A 19,702-nucleotide genomic window follows, 5' to 3' on the forward strand; every position below is an offset into this window, starting at 1 on the left:
GGTTCAACCTAAAGATATTTACTGAAGCTAAAAAATTTACCTGAAGTCTGAATTATAGACAGTATAGCTGTATAGCATTCAGTTGGTATTGCTGTAGTACTACTGCATAAAAACAGAAGTGATCTTTAAAATACTTAGAACAGTTTTTCAGCCCCATAAGTCTATGCTATTTTCTGTTTCCTTTGTCTAATACCATTTCATTAGAATGTAAAGCATTTAATGTTATCCCTGATATGCCTTTATAAGAAGAAATATAATAGAATTTTTCTTTTTTTCCTGGCTTATGTTTGAGTGCTTCACGTTTTTTAAAAAAATTTTTTCAAATGCATTGCTTTTTAAAAGGTTTCTTTTAAAAGCAACTTGAAGTGAATCATTATAATGTAAAGTAAGCATATTTTGAATTTGACTAATAATGTTTTAAGTTGCAATATACATGGACATAAGAACAAAACATTATCCTTACATTATCTTACTAGGCATTTAAAGAAAAGTGGTCTGTACTTAAGCAATACAGACAGAAAACCAAATGTGGTTAAATATTTATTCCTTTAATCATCATATATTTATTACACTTTGGGATCATTCTGTGAAAATAATGAACACAAGTAGTTTTTTATGTTCTTAACATAGCTTCTTGTTCTTACAGTTGTTGACTAAAGTTTAATCTATTAAAATAAATTCTTTTTAGCTTAGCTTACCAGAGGATGAGCTGGGAGGCCCTAAAGAAGTCAATCAATGGTCTTATCAACAAAGTCAACATTTCCAATATAAGTATTATTATTCAAGAGCTTCTTCAAGAAAATATAGTTAGAGGAAGGTAAGTGTCAGCTATTCTGTTTGTTCATACTCATTTCTTCATAGGAATATAATACTTGTATTTTCACTAATAATCATTGAAAAGTAGTTGGGAGTGTTTATTTAAAATGAAATTCTTAGTTATGTTTTACTTGTTTTATTGTTAAGATGTTATGGAATTTTTGCTTTTTTTTTGTTAAGTTTTTAAATTTACTTATTTGGAAGGCAGAGTTACAGAGAGAGAGTGAGAGACAGATAAAGAGGGAAAAAGATCTTCCTTCCACTGATTTATTCCCCAAATGGTTGTAACAGCTCAGGCGAGGCCAGGCCAAAGCGAGAAGCCTGGAACACTATCTGAGTCTCCCACGTGGATGACAGGGGCCCAGGTTCTTGGACCATCTTCCATGCCTTTCCCAAGTGCGTTAGCAGGGAGCAGGATGGGAAGTGGAGCAGCCAGAACTTAAAGGATGCTTGTATAGGTTGCCGGCATTACAGGCAGTAGCTTAACCTGCTATGACACAATACCTCCTTCGAGTTTTTTTGCTTTTTAAGCTCTAGGGACTGGCGTTGTGAATAGCAGATTAAACCTCTTCCTGTCATGCTGGCATCCCATATCGGTGCTGGTTCAAGACCTGGCTGCTTTACTTCCAATCCAACTTCCTGCTGATGCGCCTAGAAAAGCAGCAGAGAAGATGGCTCAAGTGCTTGGGCTTCTACAACTGTGTGGGTGATCCACAAGTAGCTCCCGGCTCCTCCTGGCTTCTGCTTGGCCCAGCCCTGGCTGTTGCAGCCATTTGGGGATTGAACCAGTGGATGGGAGATAGATAGATAGATAGATAGATAGATAGATAGATCGATCAATCTCTCTCTCCCCCCTTCTCTGTAACTCTGTCTTTCAAGTAAATAAAAAATAAAAATTTTTAAAGAGGCTCTAATGTTTATACTGAGTACCTATAATGATTTAAATCTATGAGGAGAATGAATATTAAAATTAATTTCTTTTTTGAAATTTATTTTCATTTTACTTGAAAGGCAGAGAGAGACACACATTTTACATCTGCTGGTTCACTCCCCAAATGCCTATAGTAGCTGTGTCAGGGCCATGTAGCCAGGAGCCTGGGTCTCCTAAGTGGGTGACACTAATGCAGGTACCTGAGCCACCATCTGTTCCCTCCCAGTATGAACATTAGAGTAAGCTGGAATCAGTACGAGCCAGGACTTGAACCCAGGGACTTTGATAAGGGATGTGAGTGTTTCAAGTGGAATCTCGCCTACTATGCCAAACACTGGCCCCTGATTATTTTTTCTTAATTGACAAGTAAAAATTACATAAAGTGTGCTGTTTTTATATATGTATGTGTTGTGGAGTAGCTAGACCAAACTATTCCACATTTGTATTACCTCACTTTTTGTGTGTGTGTGTGCGGTAAGAACATCTAAAATCTACTCTTAATTGTTACTAACTGTAATCACCATAATGTGACTTATGTCTGCTATCTGACAAATTTTATGTCTGTTGACCAACAGCTCCTTAACCTACCCACCTCCAGTGTCTAGTCACCACCATTTTCTTCTTCCTATGAGTTTGACTCTTTTCAGTTGCACACGAGTGAGGTCATGTGGTATTTTTCTTTCCTCGTCTGGCTTATTTCATTAGATTCATCGTGTTGTTCATCATGTTTGGCTATTTCATTCAGGTTCATCCACATGGTTGAAATGACAGGATTTCCTTCTTTCTTGAAGCTGAATGGTATTCCCTTGTTCAAATATCTCTTTGACATACTGATTTCATATCCTTTGGATATACACCCAGCAGTGCCATTGCTGAATCCTGAGGAAGTTCTACTTTTAATTATTATGAAGAAGCTTCGTACTGTTTGTTATAGTGGCGAGGTTAATTTACATTCTTAGCAGCAGCATATAAGGCTTCTTTTTCTCTACATCTTCAGCTGTGTTTATCTTTGGTCATTTTTGTAGCAGCCGTTGAATAGGGGTGAGGTAATATGTCATTGTGGTTCCACTTTGCATTTCCTGGTGATGGGTGATGTTGAACAGTTCTTCCTTTACCTTTTGGCCATTTGTATGTCTTCTCTTGAGAAATGTCTACTCAGGTCGTTTGTCCATGTTTTATTGGATAATTTGTTTTCTAATTATTGACTTGAATTCCTTACATATTTTTGATGTTAACTCTATCAGATAAATCATTTGCAGACAGGTTCTCCCATTCCATAGGTTGTGTCTTCAGTCTGCTGTTCCCTTTGTTGTGCAGAAACTTTTCATTTTGATGTAAAAGTATTTGTTTTTGCTTTTGTTTCTTTTGACTTGGGAGTCATAGGGACCCAAGCCCTTGGAGCATCTGCTGCTGCTTTCCTAGGTGCACCCGCAGGGAACTACATCAGAAGTGAAGTAACTGGCACTCTCACATGGATGCTAATGTCGCAGGCAGTGGTTTAACCCACTGCTCCACAATGTCTGCCCATTCTTCAATTTCTTTTTAGCAGTGAGTTATAGTTTTCAGGACATAATTCTTTTACTTCCTTGATTACATTTATTCCTAACATCATTTTCTTTTGTAACTATTATAAATAGGATTATTTTTGCTTTTTCAGATTCTTGTTAGCATATGCTACTGATTTTTATGTGTTCATTTTGTGTCCTACAAGTTTACTGAATTTAGCAGTTTTTTGGTGGAATCTCTAGGGTTTTCTAAATATAAGACCATGTTATCTGCAAACAGTTTAACTTCCTTTCAAATTTGAATACTTCTCATTTCTTCCTCTTGCCCAATTACATTTGCTAAGATTATTAGTACTGTGTTAAATAGAAGTAGTGAGAATGGCATTTTTGTCTTCTGCCTGATCTTAGAAAAAGTTTTAACTTTTGACCGTTTACTGTTATATTAGCTATGGCTTGTTGCATGTAATCTTTTTTTTAATTTAGTTTCTGATGAAAGCAAAGTGAGAATGTTACCAAAATGAAAAATTAAGAAATAATTTAGAAAATAGAAAGGACTCATTTACCATTTTTTCTACTTGATTTTTAAGCAGTTGGTAAAATTGAAAAAACTCAGGAAACAAAAATATTGTATGTTCTATTTATTATTTAAAAATGTGAGGGCTCTTTTCTGATGTTATTTCACATTACTCAGATTCATCACCTCAAAAGAATAAAAAATTTGGGAAATGAAAGTAAGTGCAGTGTGCTGTAAGGATATAGCAAGTTGACCAAAAGGTAGCTGCTGTCCTCAAAGGTAGACATAACTCTCCCCATTTTACTTAGAATAAAGGTAGATTTAAAGAAGTTATATGGATTGCTTAAGATCTTATAATTTATAACCTGAGTATAGTTTTCTCATATTCAACTCTAGTCATTCAGTTGTCATTACTAAATTTGCTATTAAGACATTTTCACCTTGTGTTTTGGTAATCCAGTAATTATTTGTCATCACATTGCTAAAAATAGCTTCAGTTAGCCCACTTTGCATCTCTTCTTTTCTGCATCAAATGCATACAAATCATAACCATTTCTAAGTAAATTACAAGTGGGCAACTTTTAATTTTCTTATTAGCATTTTAGCATTAATCTTGGAATGTTTGTATTATTTATTCTAAATCTTCATTTTTATCCTAGTAAAATTAAGTTTAAAGACAGAAAAAACTCAAATTTGTTTTTAATCACAGAATTAATTACATTGAATGATGTATCTGTAGTGGAAAATTTATGTTGTCTAAATTTTATACTTTTGAAAGAAGTCTTTTTTTCCTTGACTTTTTTGAAGTTGTTAAACAAATGATTTCTGTGATATTGAAAACTCTCAAATTTGTTAGCTGTACAACAACAAGCAGGAAGAGAGGAACTATCTTGAGATAGAAAATTTTGAAAAAACAATTGTAGTAAACTTTCTATTTTACAAAAGCAAAAATTCAAAGTTTAGTTTATCAAAAGCAGCTGTTGTTTATTAGTAGGACTAACTTTTCCCTAGATAAAGTAGTAAAAATTTATCTTTTAAAATTTACAGAATTATATTACTGGATTTTAAATGTTTTTTCCCATTCTAACTAAATTGATTGTTTTTGACCTCTTTTCTTTTAAACAGAGGACTGCTGTCTAGGTCTGTTTTGCAAGCACAGAGTGCTTCGCCTATCTTCACCCATGTTTATGCAGCTTTAGTGGCAATTATCAACTCAAAATTTCCACAAATTGGAGAATTAATCCTCAAGAGGTTAATCCTTAATTTCCGAAAAGGCTATCGAAGAAATGACAAGGTATTTATGAATGGCTTATAAATAAACTGTTGCTTAGGGACAGACTAATAAACCAGTGTCAATAAGAGTAACCGAGGGCCGGCGCCGCGGCTCAATAGGCTAATCCTCCGCCTAGCGGCGCCGGCACACCGGGTTCTAGTCCCGGTTGGGGCGCCGGATTCTGTCCCGGTTGCCCCTCTTCCAGGCCAGCTCTCTGCTGTGGCCAGGGAGTGCAGTGGAGGATGGCCCAGGTGCTTGGGCCCTGCACCCCATGGGAGACCAGGAAAAGCACCTGGCTCCTGGCTCCTGCCAGCAGATCAGCGCGGTGCACCAGCCGCAGCGCGCCGGCTGCAGCGCGCCGGCCACGGCGGCCATTGGAGGGTGAACCAACGGCAAAGGAAGACCTTTCTGTCTCTCTCTCACTGTCCACTCTGCCTGTCAAAAAAATAAAAAAAAAACAAAAAAAAAATAAGAGTAACCGATGTTGATTCTACTTAGAAATGCTTTTAATTTAATTAATTTATTTGGGATTTATTTTCTTATTTATTTGAAAGTCAGTGTTAGAGAGAGAGGAACAGAGGTTTTCCATCCTCTGATTCAGTCCCCAAATGGCTACAACAGCCAGTGGATAATCAGGATCCAGGAGCTTCTTTCAGGTCTCCCATGTGAGTACAGAGTCCTAAGAACTTGGGTGTCCTCCAAGTGTCCTTCCCAGGCGCATTAGCAGAGAGCTGGATCGGAAGAAGAGCAGCCAGGACTTGAGCCAGTGCCCATTTGGGATGCTGGCACTGCAGGCGGTAGTTCATCCTGTTATGCCACAACTCTAGCTCCATGCTTTTTATTTTATTTTAAATTTATTTATTCTTTTTTAGTTTATTTAAGAGGCAGAAAGAGACCTTTGATTGGCTGGTTAACATTCTCAAAAATTTATATAGGCTAAGACTGGGTCAGGACTCTCTAGGAACACAGTTCCAAGTTTCACATATAAGTGGCAGAACCCAAGTACTTGAGCCATCACCACTGCCTCCCACAATCTACACTGGCAGTAAATTGGAGCCAGAACCAAGAATTGATTTGGGCACTCGGGTGTGCGATCCAGGCATCTTAGCTGCTGGGCCAAATTCCTGTCCCAAATTTCTTTTTTAAAGACTCTACTTAATGGGAACTTGTGGTGTTTTCATTTTTGGTGTTGGGTTTTTTTTGGAAAGAGATCTTTCATATGCTGTCTCATTCCCCAGAATCCTCCAACAGCTATGAATGGGATAGACTGAAGCCAGGAGCTGGGAATTCAATCCTGAGTCTTCTGCATTAGTAGCAGTGACTCAGCTACTTGAGCCATCATCACCACTTCCCAGAGTGCAGATTAACAGGAAGCAAGGCCAGTACTAGAATCCAGACACCCCAATATGGAATGCTGGTGATTCAAGCAGTGTTTTAACTGCCATACCAAACACCTTCCCATGAGACCATTTTTGTCCTAGTATATATCCTTGACAACTAGTAATGAGCCACACATATGGTAGCTATACCTGTAGAATTCCAACTTTTTAACCAGAAATGGCACTCTTTCACTTGGATTATGTTCATATAAAAATCATCTTTGTGTAGTATATGTTTTATGTAGGGGATGTTAGTATGCTGTGGATTCTATTGATGAATGAAAATTGGTTTTAGTTTACAACTTTGTTTTCTGTCTTCACTTTTCAGCAACTTTGCCTGACTGCTTCAAAGTTTGTGGCACATCTTATTAACCAAAATGTGGTAAGTAATTGGTGTCTTTCAGTGCCCTTAGAACTCAGCTTGATACACTTCAGTAATTATATTTCTATTATTATTTTGATGTATTGTCCTTGGGGGTAAATATCTTGTATGCAGGGGATTCCAATTCAATCCCATCAAGGTGGCATGTACCAATGCCATCTCACTAGTCCAAGTGATCAATTTCTGTTCACAATTGAACATAATGATAGGTCTAAGAGTCAAAGGGATCACATAAACAAGACGAGTGTCTGCAAATACTAACCAATAGAATAAAAAAGGGAGAGAATGATCCAACATGGGAAGTGAGATACACAGCAGACTCATAGAATGGCAGATGTCCTAAATAGCACTCTGGCCTCAGAATCAGCCCTTAAGTCATGCGGATCCGGCTGAAAAGCCCATGAGACTATTTCAGGCACTGAAAGCCAAGACACTCTGGGAAAAAAAAAAAAAATGACCTAAATGAAAAAGATTTCCACAAGTGAGATCCCAGTGGAAAGAATGGGTCATCAAAGAAGGAGGTACCTTTCTCTGAAGGGAGGAGAGAACTTCCACTTTGACTATGACCTTGTCTAAATAATACGAGTCGGTGAACTCAAAAGGCTTCCATAGCCTTGGCAACTCCTGACAAGAGCCTAGGGTGATTACTGATGCCATAAACAAGAGTGTCAATTTGTTAAGTCAACAACAGGAGTCACTGTGCACTTACTCCTCATGTAGGATCTCTGTCCTTAATGTGCTGTACATTGTGATTTAATGCTATAACTAATACTCAAACAGTATTTTACACTTTGTGTTTCTGTGTAGGTGCAAACTGTTGAAATCTTTACTTAATATATGCTAAACTAATCTTCTGTATATAAAGAGAATTGAAAATGAATCTTGATATGAATGGAAGGGGAGAGGGAGTGGGAAAGGGGAGGGTTGCGGGTGGGAGGGAAGTTATGGGAGGGGGGAAGCCATTGTACTCCATAAGCTGTACTTTGGAAATTTATATTCATTAAGTAAAAGTTAAAAAGATAAATATCTTGTATGATATTTTAGTTTTAAAATAATAAATGCATTTAAATTCTTTTTTTAGTGCTTTATTTATTTATTTGAAAGACAGAGTTTACAGAGAGAGGTGGGGAAGAGACAGAAAGAAATCTTCAATTTGCTGGCTCATTCCCCAAATGATCACATTGGCTAGAGCTGGACCAGTCCAGAGCCAGGAGCCAGAAGCTTCTTCCAGGTCTCCTGTGTGGGTATAGGGGCCTAACGACTTTGGCCATTTCCACTGCTTTCCCAGGCACGTTAGCAGGGAGCTGAATCCGAAGTGGAACAGCCAGGACTTGAACCTGTGCCCATGTGGGATGCCGGCATCACAGGTGCTACTTTACCCTCTAGGCCACAGCGCCGGCCTCATAATATTCTTTTTTGTTTTTTTTGTTTGTTTGTTTGTTTTTGACAGGCAAAGTCAGGCAGCTAGAGAGAGAGAAAGAGACAGAGAGAAAGGTCTTCCTTTTTCCGTTGGTTCACCCCCCAAGTGGCCTCTACAGCCGGCATGCTGCGCCGATCCGAAGCCAGGAGCCTGGTGCTTCCTCCTGGTCTCCCATGAGGTGCAGGGCCCAAGTACTTGGGCCATCCTCCACTGCCCTTCTGGGCCACAGCAGAGAGCTGGACTGGAAGAAGAGGAACTGGGACAGAACCCGGTGCCCCAACCGGGACTAGAATCCTGGGTACCGGTGCCATAGACTGAGGATTAGCCTAGTGAGCCGTGGCACCGGCCCATAATATTCTTTAATAAGAGACATTAGGTAGTTCTAGATATTTTATCAGAATTGATCTAAATGTGGTTACTTGACTACATATCTTTTTCTTTTTTAAAGAATGTAATTTAGGCTGGCGCCTCAGCTCACTAGGCTAATCCTCCGCCTTGCGGCGCCGGCATACCGGGTTCTAGTCCCGGTCAGGGCGCCGGATTCTGTCCCGGTTGCCCCTCTTCCAGGCCAGCTCTCTGCTGTGGCAGGGAGTGCAGTGGAGGATGGCCCAAGTGCTTAGGCCCTGCACCCCATGGGAGACCAGGCTAAGTACCTGGCTCCTGCCATCGGATCAGCGCGGTGCGCTGGCCGCGGCGGCCATTGGAGGGTGAACCAATGGCAAAGGAAGACCTTTGTCTCTGTCTCTCTCTCACTGTCCACTCTGCCTGTCAAAAAAAAAAAAAAAAGAAAAAAGAAAAAAAAGAATGTTAATTAATTCATTTTCTAAAGCAATAAAGATAGTATCTTTTCTACTTTTTTCCCCATACATGGTGTTCATGAAGAACCAATAAATAGCTGATAAGTACAAAAAACTCTTCCTCTATTTGTATAGATATTTATAAAATAATTTTATTTATTTTACATAATAATTAGATTATTAAATAATTTTGATCTGTCTTCAGTGCAGGTGATTTTATCGCTTTATTGTTCAATGTTTGTGTTTATTTTATATGCATCCATACAAAACTATTTGATGGTTCAGATTTAGCTTCTGTGTAACTTTGAAAATTGTAAAATTGCTCTTATTTATCCTCAAAGGTTTTCTTCAGATCTGTATTCACATTTTTAGTGTAATGTCTGTATTTGAAGTCCTATTTAACCTTATTCCTCTAACATTAAGTAGTAGTTCATTTTTACCTATCTGAAATTCTTTCTAGTGTCCACTCTTAGATTTTAACCTAATTAGTTACCACATTATTTACAATGGAAGCTTGCTGCTTAAGACCATGGAAACTAGCTTTCATATGTCTGTACCACAAAGACACATTTCTGTTTTTGGATTTAGAGTACACATCAGAGGTTTTTGTCATTGCCATAAAAGAGTTATGATGGTAAATATTTTGACTCTTTGCAACTGTGGTGCAAGACAGTATTTTCTTGTCATTGATATAAGACTGTTTGATGCCCTTCTCTTCCCTGGGAAAATCAGTGTGTATTTGCTGTTGTGCACAATATGAAGAAGATATTCTCCTGAATTGGGATTTAGACTTCTTCCTTTTTCAAATACGTATCTGATTTTGGAAAGGCATTATTCCCACTCTTATTGGCATTTGTTATTAATGACAATTGTTGAACATGGCCCATGTAAATAGTTTAATTACAAAGGGGAAAGTGATCAAAATTGTTACTGTGCAGCAGATAAAATGAAGGTATCTTGTGACCATGTTAGTATTCATGCAGTTTAAGAGCCAGTGCTCAAATCCGAGTGTTCTGATATAGGATGTGAGCATCCCAACCCACATCTTAATTGCTATGCTGAATACCCACCTCATGTAAGTTCTTAAGAGGTACAAAATGGGGGCTAGACTGTGGTATAGCAGCTAAAGCCACCACCTGTAGTGCTGATATCCCATATGGGCACCAGTTCAAGACCTGGCTGCTCCATTTTTGATCCAGCTCTCTGCTATGGCCTGGGAAAGCAGTAGAAGACGGCCCAAGTGCTTGGGCCCCTGCACCTGCGTGGGAGACCCGGAAGAAGCTCCTGCCTCCTGGCTTCAGATTGGCACAGCTCCAGCCATTGTGGCCAACTGAGGAGTGAACCAGCGGATGGAAGACCTCTCTTTCTCTCTGCCTCTCCTTCAATCTCTGTGTAACTCTTTCAAATAAATAAATAAATCTTTAAAAATAAGAGAAACACAAAAAAGAAAACAAAAGAGAAAATTAAAACAAAAAAATTAAAAATAAAAAATTTTTAAAAAGAGGTACAAAATGAAATTATCCCACATTTAGAGTATTTCTATGTACATTATAAAACTTTGCTATTCATACGTGTAGTATGATGATTATAGTATAATGATTTACTAATTATTATTACCAACAGTAGGTTAATGTTTGTAAAAGCATTTTCTCTCTTCCCTATGTCTGCATTCTATTTAAGGCACATGAAGTTTTATGCTTGGAAATGCTCACTTTGCTGCTTGAAAGACCAACAGATGATAGTGTTGAAGTAGCAATTGGTTTTCTCAAGGAATGTGGCCTCAAGTTAACACAAGTGTCACCAAGAGGAATCAATGGTAGGTGTATACAAATATTCTTGGTTTGATGTTAATCTTTTGTTTGAGTATTATGTTTACCACTTTTTCATTCCCTTTTCTTTTTGTTTAGCTATATTTGAACGCCTTCGAAACATTCTGCATGAGTCTGAGATTGACAAGAGAGTTCAGTATATGATTGAAGTGATGTTTGCTGTCCGGAAGGATGGGTTCAAGGACCACCCTGTTATACTAGATGGACTGGACTTGGTGGAAGAAGATGACCAGTTCACCCATATGCTACCTTTGGAGGACGACTATAATCCAGAGGACGTTCTTAGTGAGTCTGGGTGGTTAGGAGTGGGAAGTGGGTATCAAGAAATGTAACTATTGGAAATAAAGGTTTAATGTTTGCCTTTTTTTTTTAAAGATGTTTTCAAGATGGATCCTAATTTTATGGAGAATGAAGAAAAGTACAAAGCTATTAAGAAGGGTATGTAGAATTTTAAAAATAATACATTTGGGATAAACTGAAACAATTTGGATAGTTATACAATACTGATGAAAAAGGAAGTATTTATAGATCACTCAGCCTCATGCAGTAAAATCTATTCTCCTGTGGAGCCAATCACTTCAGTGTTTCCCCATTGTTTATTTTACTTTCTAATCTTGTCCATGGTATCAATTATTTACATCATCTTGAAAAATACTCAGTTTACTAGGGGCCTTCATTTAACTTCTGTACCATTTACAGCTACACTTGCAGACTCATTTTGCTATTCAGTTAGGTGATATGCTTTATTATAAAATGCTTTCCTTTATTATTTGGGGCGCGGGTCCTGATAGCACCAAAGTTTGGGTTCCTGGGAAGTCCGTGATTATTATTGTTTGTACATCATTGGTGTGTTGTAAGCACTAACTTTGCACAGATTTGGGTTTATATTTTATCTTTAGTGATACTAGCTAAGTGATCTAGAACTAATTACTTGGTTGACATGTGAGTGAATTTTACTGCTTGTGAAAGGATAAATGCAGTATTTTGTGTTGCTACAGAGTAAATATTCAGACACTTAAACTATTTTTGGAGAACAGTAATAACTATTGTTTTTACATGTGTATCATTATTTTTCCTCCTAAAGCTAATATTCAGGCCTACTTTTATAATAGTTTTATGGATTTATTTCCCTTGAGCTGTGATTTTACCTAAAAAGGACTTGGTGCTCTAGAATCTCCTAGAAAGGGGAGTGAAGACTTAAAACCCTGTTTTCCTGTGTTCTGTGCTTTAGTAGTACTTGGAAATAGAAGGTAAAGGTGCAAGGAGCCTTCCAGCTCTGTACATTATTCTAAAAATCTAGTACAGGAAATAAATTCTCTTAAATGCTGATTTCCCAGGAGCATTTCACTGCTCCTTGCCAGATCCCTTTGTCTGTTCCATATTTTAGTTTCCAAATGTGGAAAACTTAGACGCACTTTGCCTTCTTTTCTTATGACCTCTTTCCTATGACTTCCCTAAAATATTTCCAAATGATTTTTTTTTGGAATTCTCACTATATTTGGTATGATTTATTTTCTCTTTTAAACTTGGGAATTTCCTGCCTATTTCTTTAGGGTGTAGGCAGTTGCCAAAGCCTGGAAAATAAGTGGCACTTTCCTTTATTTTAGCAGTCCTCAAATTCTTTGGTCTCATTTATTATAAAAGGCCTCTGAATATGTGTGGTTTGTCTATTGATTATTTATCATTTCGTAAATTTTAAAATATAAAGAGAGAGCAACTTAATAACACTAAAATATATTAACATAATTATATGTTTTTATGAAAACAATTATTTCACAAAACACATTTAGTGAGAAGAATGGCATGCTTTAGATAGTTTAGTATCTGGCCTGGTGGGAAACCGCTGTTTTCTATATTCAGTCTGTTGTAGTAAGTTGTTTTACTTGAAGTAGTTGATGAAACCTCGTGTAGATATGTGTTAGAGGAGGGAAGAGTATGTTAACCTTCTTTTTAGGTAATTGCATATATTCTTCCTTGATACTGTGCCAATATTTAAAAGCTGATAGTTTCTTAAAGATTAATTTTAATGTGAAATCTGAAACAGCATCAGTGAATTTTCATACTCTATTATGTTAAAATCCATTAATCTGTCCCTTAGAATGTTTCTTTTACACATACATGATTTTATAACACGTTGCGTTTGTTATTTGGAAGATACTGATTAATCGAATCTTCTAAGTGTTAACACATTAAGATTATCACAATGAAATTATGTTCATACAGTATCAGGAAATTACATGTTAGTATTAACACCTGTCTCGTCAGAAAAGTCAGTGATAGGGAGCTCTGACGCTCACAGAGGTTGGTACAGTTTTTCCAAAAATTGACTTTTCTCTTGAAACCTTTTTAGCATGGTAGCAAACACTGTTAGTTGTTTCTTCTGAAATGACAGTCTCACTTTGTCTACATCTGAGAAAGTATCTGCCAAACACCTAACAGCTATCATTTGTTGGAATTGAATGGCATTCTTTCAAGTAAAAAATGAAAGAAGTAGTTGTTTTATCTTGCACCTCAGTTATGCAAGTACTTTCTCTTGAGATAACCCTTACCAATCATTTTACATGAATTTCAGTGTCATAGTTTGTCACTATATTTAAATGCCGAGATTTTTTTGAAGTTTTTTTTTAATTTATTTGAGAGGCAGAGTTACAGACAAAGGGACAGACAGAGAGGTCTTCCATCTGCTAGTTCACTCCCCAAATGACTGCCACAGCTGGAGCTTGGCTGTTCCGAAGCCTGGAGCCAGGAGCTTCTTCTGGGTCTGCCATGTGGGTGCAGTGGTCCAAGCTCTTGAGCCATTTTCCACTGCTTTCCCCGGCCATTAGCAGGGAGCTGGATTGGAAGTGAAGCAGCTGAAGTTTGAACCAGCACCCATATGGGATGCCCACACCACAGGCCAAGGCTTAACCTGCTAAGTCACAGTGCTGGCCCTAAGACATTCTTGAGTGAAACTAGCTTTTCTTGTTTCCTGTTGGCTGAAGTGCACGGTAAAGAATGCATTGATTACTAGTGCATTGTGTGATTTTTGATTTGTGTTTGGGTTTCAGCAGTTTTAACCTGTTTTGTTTTTGGAAAATCAAAAATGTCAGCCCAGGGGCCGGAGCCATGGCTCACTTGGTTGGTCCTTCGCCTGCAGTGCCGGCATCCCATATGGGCGCTGGTTCTAGTCCCGGCTGCTCCTCTTGCAGTCCAGCTCTCTGCTGTGGCCCGGGAGGGCAGTGGAGGATGGCCCAAATGCTTGGGCCCCTGCACCTGCATGGGAAACCAGGAGGAAGCACTTGGCTCCTGGCTTCAGATCGGCGCAGTGCCGGCCATAACGGCCATTTGGGGAGTGAACCAACAGAAGGAAGACCTTTCTGTCCGTCTATCTCATTGTCTATAACTCTATCTGTCAAAAAAAAAAAAAAAAAAAAGTCAGCCCAATAAAAAGATAGTATCTTAGTATCATTATAAAAGCTGGTTTTTTCAATTTATTTATTTATTTATTTGAAAGGCACAGTGACAGAAAAGGATTGTCTTGATTTACTGCCCAAGTGCCCGCAACACCTGGGGCCAGGCCAGGCTTAAGTCAGCAGCTCGGATCTCTATCTGCATTTGCCACGTGGGTGGCAGAAACCCAAGTACTTAAGTTAACATCTCCTATCTTCCCCCCACACCCTATTCCCCGGGCATATTATCAAGAAGCTGGATTAGAAATGTGGATGTGGGATGCAAGTGTTGCAAGGAGCTACTTAACTCAATACACTGCAATGCCCACCCAATATTACGAAAGTAGTTTTGATGTCACAGGCCACTTGACGGGTCTCAGTGATCCTCCAGGGCCTCCTAGACCATGCTTTGAAACCATTACTTTATTCAGATAAGAAATCCCATTGTCATGGCCTAAGTGATTCCAATAAGTTGATTTAAAAGTGGAGAAATGAGAACAGGACTACATAAACAATTAGACCATTCATTTGACCTTCATTCTTTCCTAAAATGTTTGTCTAGGACTGGCGTTTAAAAATGGCCACAGCAGGGAGTGAGCACAGCTTTAGTAATTAGCACCTTAGAGTGACCCAGGTGTACTTGAATTCTAGGTCTTACAGCATTTGGGAAACCAGCAGGAGTGCCTATCTTTCTGTTACTGAATACTAAATAGTTCTTATTTTAAAAGTCTGTCTAAGCTATATTGTATAATAATAAACTTGACACTTCAGGTTATTTCTTTGGTCATGTTCATTAGGAATATTCTTGAGATTGCTATGTCAGAAAAAAGCTGTATTCTCTGATTTTTGTAAATGATTTATTTTTCATATTATGAAGCTCTGTTAGCATGAAATATGTAGCTCCTTATGTATATTGCTCAAATATAAAGACATTCAAATTTTCCTACATGGGAGTTGGCATAAAACTTTGTATTAAAAGTTTTCTGATTATAATAGATACACAAAAATAAAATTGGCCAGATTTGTAAAATCTTTTATCCAGGTGTCAGCATTGTGGCACAGTAGGTTAAGCCACTGCCTATGACACCAGCATCCCATATAAGTGCCAGTTCAAATCCTAGCTGCTTTACTTCCAATCCAGCTCCCTGCTCAGGGTTGGGCCCCTACCACTCAGATGGGAGACCCTAGTCAAGTTATGGGCTCCTGGCTTTGGTGGGTCCCAACCCTGGCCCTTGGTGAGTGAACCAGCAGATGGAGAAATCAATCTCTCTCGATCTCAATCTCTCTCTCTCTCTAACTCTGCCTTTTAAATAAATAAATAAAATATTCTTGAAAAACCTTTTATCAGGCTAACAGAACCACTGGACAAAATATAATTTTAGTTTGTCACTGATTTACTATTAGCATAATGACTTGCTTTTTGTAGCCTCTCCTATACATCCCTATTTTCATGGAGTTCTGAATATGGGTTGTGTTTTCATTTGTGATAATCCAAGAGTTGTCTTTTGATTTGCTTAAAAGTTTTTAAACTTCTGTTTCTGTTTACATATTAGACGTCTTTGGATTGATTATAATGTTCAACTTATTAGGTATATATTTATATTCCAATAAAAATCTGTTTATTTAAAGGAAACACTAACTCATGCAGTTGTTTCCTGTCTCTGATCTAAGTACATTCTTAGCTTAACTTTTTTCTAAATGTAGTAGACAGATGATAAAATAGTATCTTGACTTCCATATGCTGGTTGTTGGTCCTAATTTTATAGTGTTCTTGCTGTTTTGGAAAACCTTCATCTACCTTTTCTTGTTTTTTTTTTTTTTTTTTAAATTCCTTCCTTGGTTCATGGACACTTTCTAGCTGATGGAAGAATGACATTTATGGCTGTCTCTAATCAGAGCAGTTGTAATGCTTCCTCACTACCCTCACTACCGTGACAGTAACATGAGGGTTGTGTGGGCTTCTTTTTTGGTTAACCACTATGGATCTCCATGAACTGAGAATTGTCTTCTCAGAGATACATTTATATCACTTACTCATTAGTTGTTTTTTTTTCCTAAATGTAATTTGTTCATGTAGAAATTCTAGATGAAGGAGACAGTGACTCAAACACAGACCAAGATGCAGGAAGCAGTGAAGAAGAGGAGGAAGAAGAGGAGGAAGAAGGAGAAGAAGATGAAGAAGGTAAAGGTGTTGTATTGTAAAATATTTTAAGATCAGGTTAATTCTAATATAAGCCTCCAAAACAGTGTTTCTCATGGGGTTGTGATGGGAGGGATGCTGTTGGCATCTAGCAAGTGAAAACAGAGGCTGCAGTTGAACAATTGCTCCCACAACAGGGCACGATCAGCCCCAAATGCCGGTATTGGCAAGGTTGGGAAACTGTGCTCTAAAGGGAAAAACAAGGAAATTAATTTTTAAACATCAACATAATTTTAATTTGACATTTTGTGCTTTTGATTATATTATAAACTGGAAAAAGGTGTATTCATCTAAAGGATGTGTGATTTATATAACCCTGGCAAGAATGTGGTAGATTAGAGTGACTAGATATTTTCTATTCACTTTGGCAAAATAGAGTGGGGAGGCCAAAAGCTATATTTGTACAGAAGCAGGCATGATGTTCTTCCTCTTCAGCTTTCATTACATTATTTCTCAGAAAAATAAACTCAAAGCTTTACTTTGCTTCAGTCTCGGTTACTAACATCAGAACGTGCTTGAAGTGATCATTATTTATATGTATTACATATTTGAAAATATTAATGTATCCTTCCCTTTTAGGATATAATGTATTTTAGTTCTATTTACAGTGTGGATTTGCTCTTCTGTAACATTTTATAACAAATATGTTTAAATGTTTCCTGATGTTTTCCTTATGTAATTCATCTCTTTATACTATATTTTACTTTAGATTTGTTTTACATGTAGTAGTATTCAAACAGAAACTATTAAATATATATAAGGAAAGTTTTCATGTGTTCGAATGGGAGGAAATTTTCACAAATGTATGTACGAGTATTTATATTGGACCCATTCAACTTGTCCTGGTCCAGCAATCTCTAAAACTGAATTTCTACCCATAAGTTACAGTTCTGAATTATGAAGATACTGTTCTCTAGCAATAATCTTTTACCAAATAACAGCATGAGTGAAGGCTTTCATGATATCTAAAGGAGCACATAACATGGTCATAACAATAGTTTTTCTTGCTGTGGTTTATGCTTCCTCAAGCTAATAAAATAATGTGATAAAAGACTTGACACAGTGACCTTGAGTTCCATAAATATTGACTAGCACAGTAGAAAAAAGTGTTATTTTGAGATTGTAAATAGATTTATTTTTAAAACTTTTGCAGATACATTTTCAGTTATCCATATTTATTTTTATAGTTTTATAGTTTTGTCACGTTTACTTTCTTTCAGGACAAAAAGTGACCATTCATGACAAAACAGAAATTAATCTAGTCTCATTCCGTCGTACAATATATCTTGCAATTCAGTCAAGGTAAGACATTATACCTTAGTTGATATATATATATATATATTTTTTTTTTTTTTTAATTTTGTTTAGGATGAGTAAGGAGACCAGGGATACTATTTAGAATTTGGTAACAGAACACTAGATACTACTTCAACATTTTCAGAGTGCTTTGCCCTCCTCTCTCATACCATGCCCAGACTCATAGATCCCTAACTGTTGGTTCTCTGCTTTAATGAAAATTGCTTTTACTTGGAAAGTCTAGTTGTATTACAGAATTAAATGGCTTTTTTTATGCTGCGTAATTTCCTATAGTTAAATATCACTAATAAAAAATTAACAACAACTGTATTATAGAGCTCATATGGAGTTAATATTTGTATAAGGGAAATTTAATTTTTTTCCCATAATCTGGTTTCTAACAAGAAGCACTATTGTGATGACTTTGGGACACTGATTTGCTATGCAGTTGAAAATGAATATAAATGGAAATACAAATTAGACTTAGGAAGATTTTAAGGGCCCTTTGAAGTAATCATTAGAACTTTTATAATTTCATGAAAACAGTACCTATCCCTTTTGAAGACTGTGAGTTGGCTTTAAAGGGAAATAAATGAGAATGTTAAATGTTTAGTGCATCTGTCATTTATATGTGAATCAGTTATTGATTTAGTGGGCATAGTGTTTACATTTTACACTGGAAAAGGAATGTTTTCTCAGTTCTGTTTTATTACTAAGTCTTGTGTATTTCCATTCAGTCTGATGTAATAGCAATAATGATTCATAAGTAAGAGTCATCTTGTTTTCAGTCCGTCTGAAACTTTTTGGCTTTAGATTCATCTCCAAATAGAGGAATGTGAAACAGCAGAACACTGGTTGGAAATATTTTGGTTTATCCTTACCTATTTGTTTGCCTTTCACATGAAAATCTATTAATTTTTTTGCATAAATTCAAAATGGAGAATGAGAAATTATTTGTTATAGGTAAATATTCTTAAGTAGAATTTGGCCTTTCAATAAGTTGTCTTTTTCCACCCCCGGTATGGTATATTGTTTAATTTTATTTATTTTCCTTGACAGTTTATCTTCACTTTTTTTTAAAGATTTATTTATTTATTTGAAAGTCAGAGTTACCCAGAGAGAGAAGGAGAGGCAGAGAGAGAGAGTCTTCCATCCGCTGGTTCACTCCCCAGTTGGCTGCAACAGCCGGAGCTGTGCCGATCCAAAGCCAGGAGCTTCTTCCAGGTCTCCCATGTGGGTGCAGGGGCCCAAGGACTCGGGCCATCTTCTACTGCTTTCCTTGGCCATAGTAGAGAGCTATATCGGAAGTGGAGCAGCTGGGACTCGAACCGGCGCCCACATGGGATGCTGGCACTTGCAGGCGGCAGCATTACCTGCCATGCCACAGTTCCAGTCCAAATCATCACTTTTTATAAATCATTCTTTAAAATTTTGATTAATAGGGGCCAGTGCTGTGGCTCAGCGGGTTAAAATCCTGGCCTGAAGTGTTGGCATCCCACAGGGGTGCTGGTTCAAGACTTGGTTGCTCCACTTCTGATCCAGCTCTCTGCTGTGTCCTGGAAAGCAGAGGAAGATGGCCCATGTCCTTGGGCTTCTACACCCATGTGGGAGAGCAGGAAGAAGCTTCTGCCTCCTGGCTTTGCATCATTGCAGTTCCAGCTGTTGCGGCCAGTTGGGGAGTGAACCAGTGGATGGAAGACCTCTCTCTCTCTCTCTCTCTCTCTCTCTCTCTCTCTTTCTGCCTCTCCTCTCTCTGTGTAACTCTGACTTTCAAATAAATAAACAAATCTTTTAAATAAATAAATAGGGGCCAGCAGCACCGTGGCTCACTTGGTTAATACTCTGCCTGCAGCAACAGCATCCCATATGGGCGCTGGTTCTAGTCCCAGCTGTTCCTCTCGCAGTCCAGCTCTCTGCTGTAGCTCAGGAGGG

General features: G+C 37.7%; 1 protein-coding gene across 3 annotated transcripts in view; it reads left to right on the forward strand.

Moving 5' to 3' along the window:
- Positions 1 to 19,702, forward strand: part of CWC22 (CWC22 spliceosome associated protein) — a 74,171-nt gene that overhangs the window by 33,733 nt on the left and 20,736 nt on the right. For all 3 annotated transcript variants that reach the window (XM_089328029.1, XM_051848386.3, XM_070070512.2), the window contains 8 exons: positions 689 to 817; positions 4,892 to 5,060; positions 6,747 to 6,800; positions 10,698 to 10,833; positions 10,925 to 11,131; positions 11,222 to 11,284; positions 16,352 to 16,456; positions 17,695 to 17,776. In XM_089328029.1, coding sequence (XP_089184155.1) covers positions 689 to 817; positions 4,892 to 5,060; positions 6,747 to 6,800; positions 10,698 to 10,833; positions 10,925 to 11,131; positions 11,222 to 11,284; positions 16,352 to 16,456; positions 17,695 to 17,776 — 945 coding nt within the window. The remainder of the gene's footprint in view (positions 1 to 688; positions 818 to 4,891; positions 5,061 to 6,746; positions 6,801 to 10,697; positions 10,834 to 10,924; positions 11,132 to 11,221; positions 11,285 to 16,351; positions 16,457 to 17,694; positions 17,777 to 19,702) is intronic.

This window comes from Oryctolagus cuniculus, chromosome 3 (genome assembly GCF_051225735.1).
Source record: "Oryctolagus cuniculus isolate XC-2025 breed Fujian yellow rabbit chromosome 3, ASM5122573v1, whole genome shotgun sequence".
NCBI lineage: Eukaryota > Metazoa > Chordata > Mammalia > Lagomorpha > Leporidae > Oryctolagus > Oryctolagus cuniculus.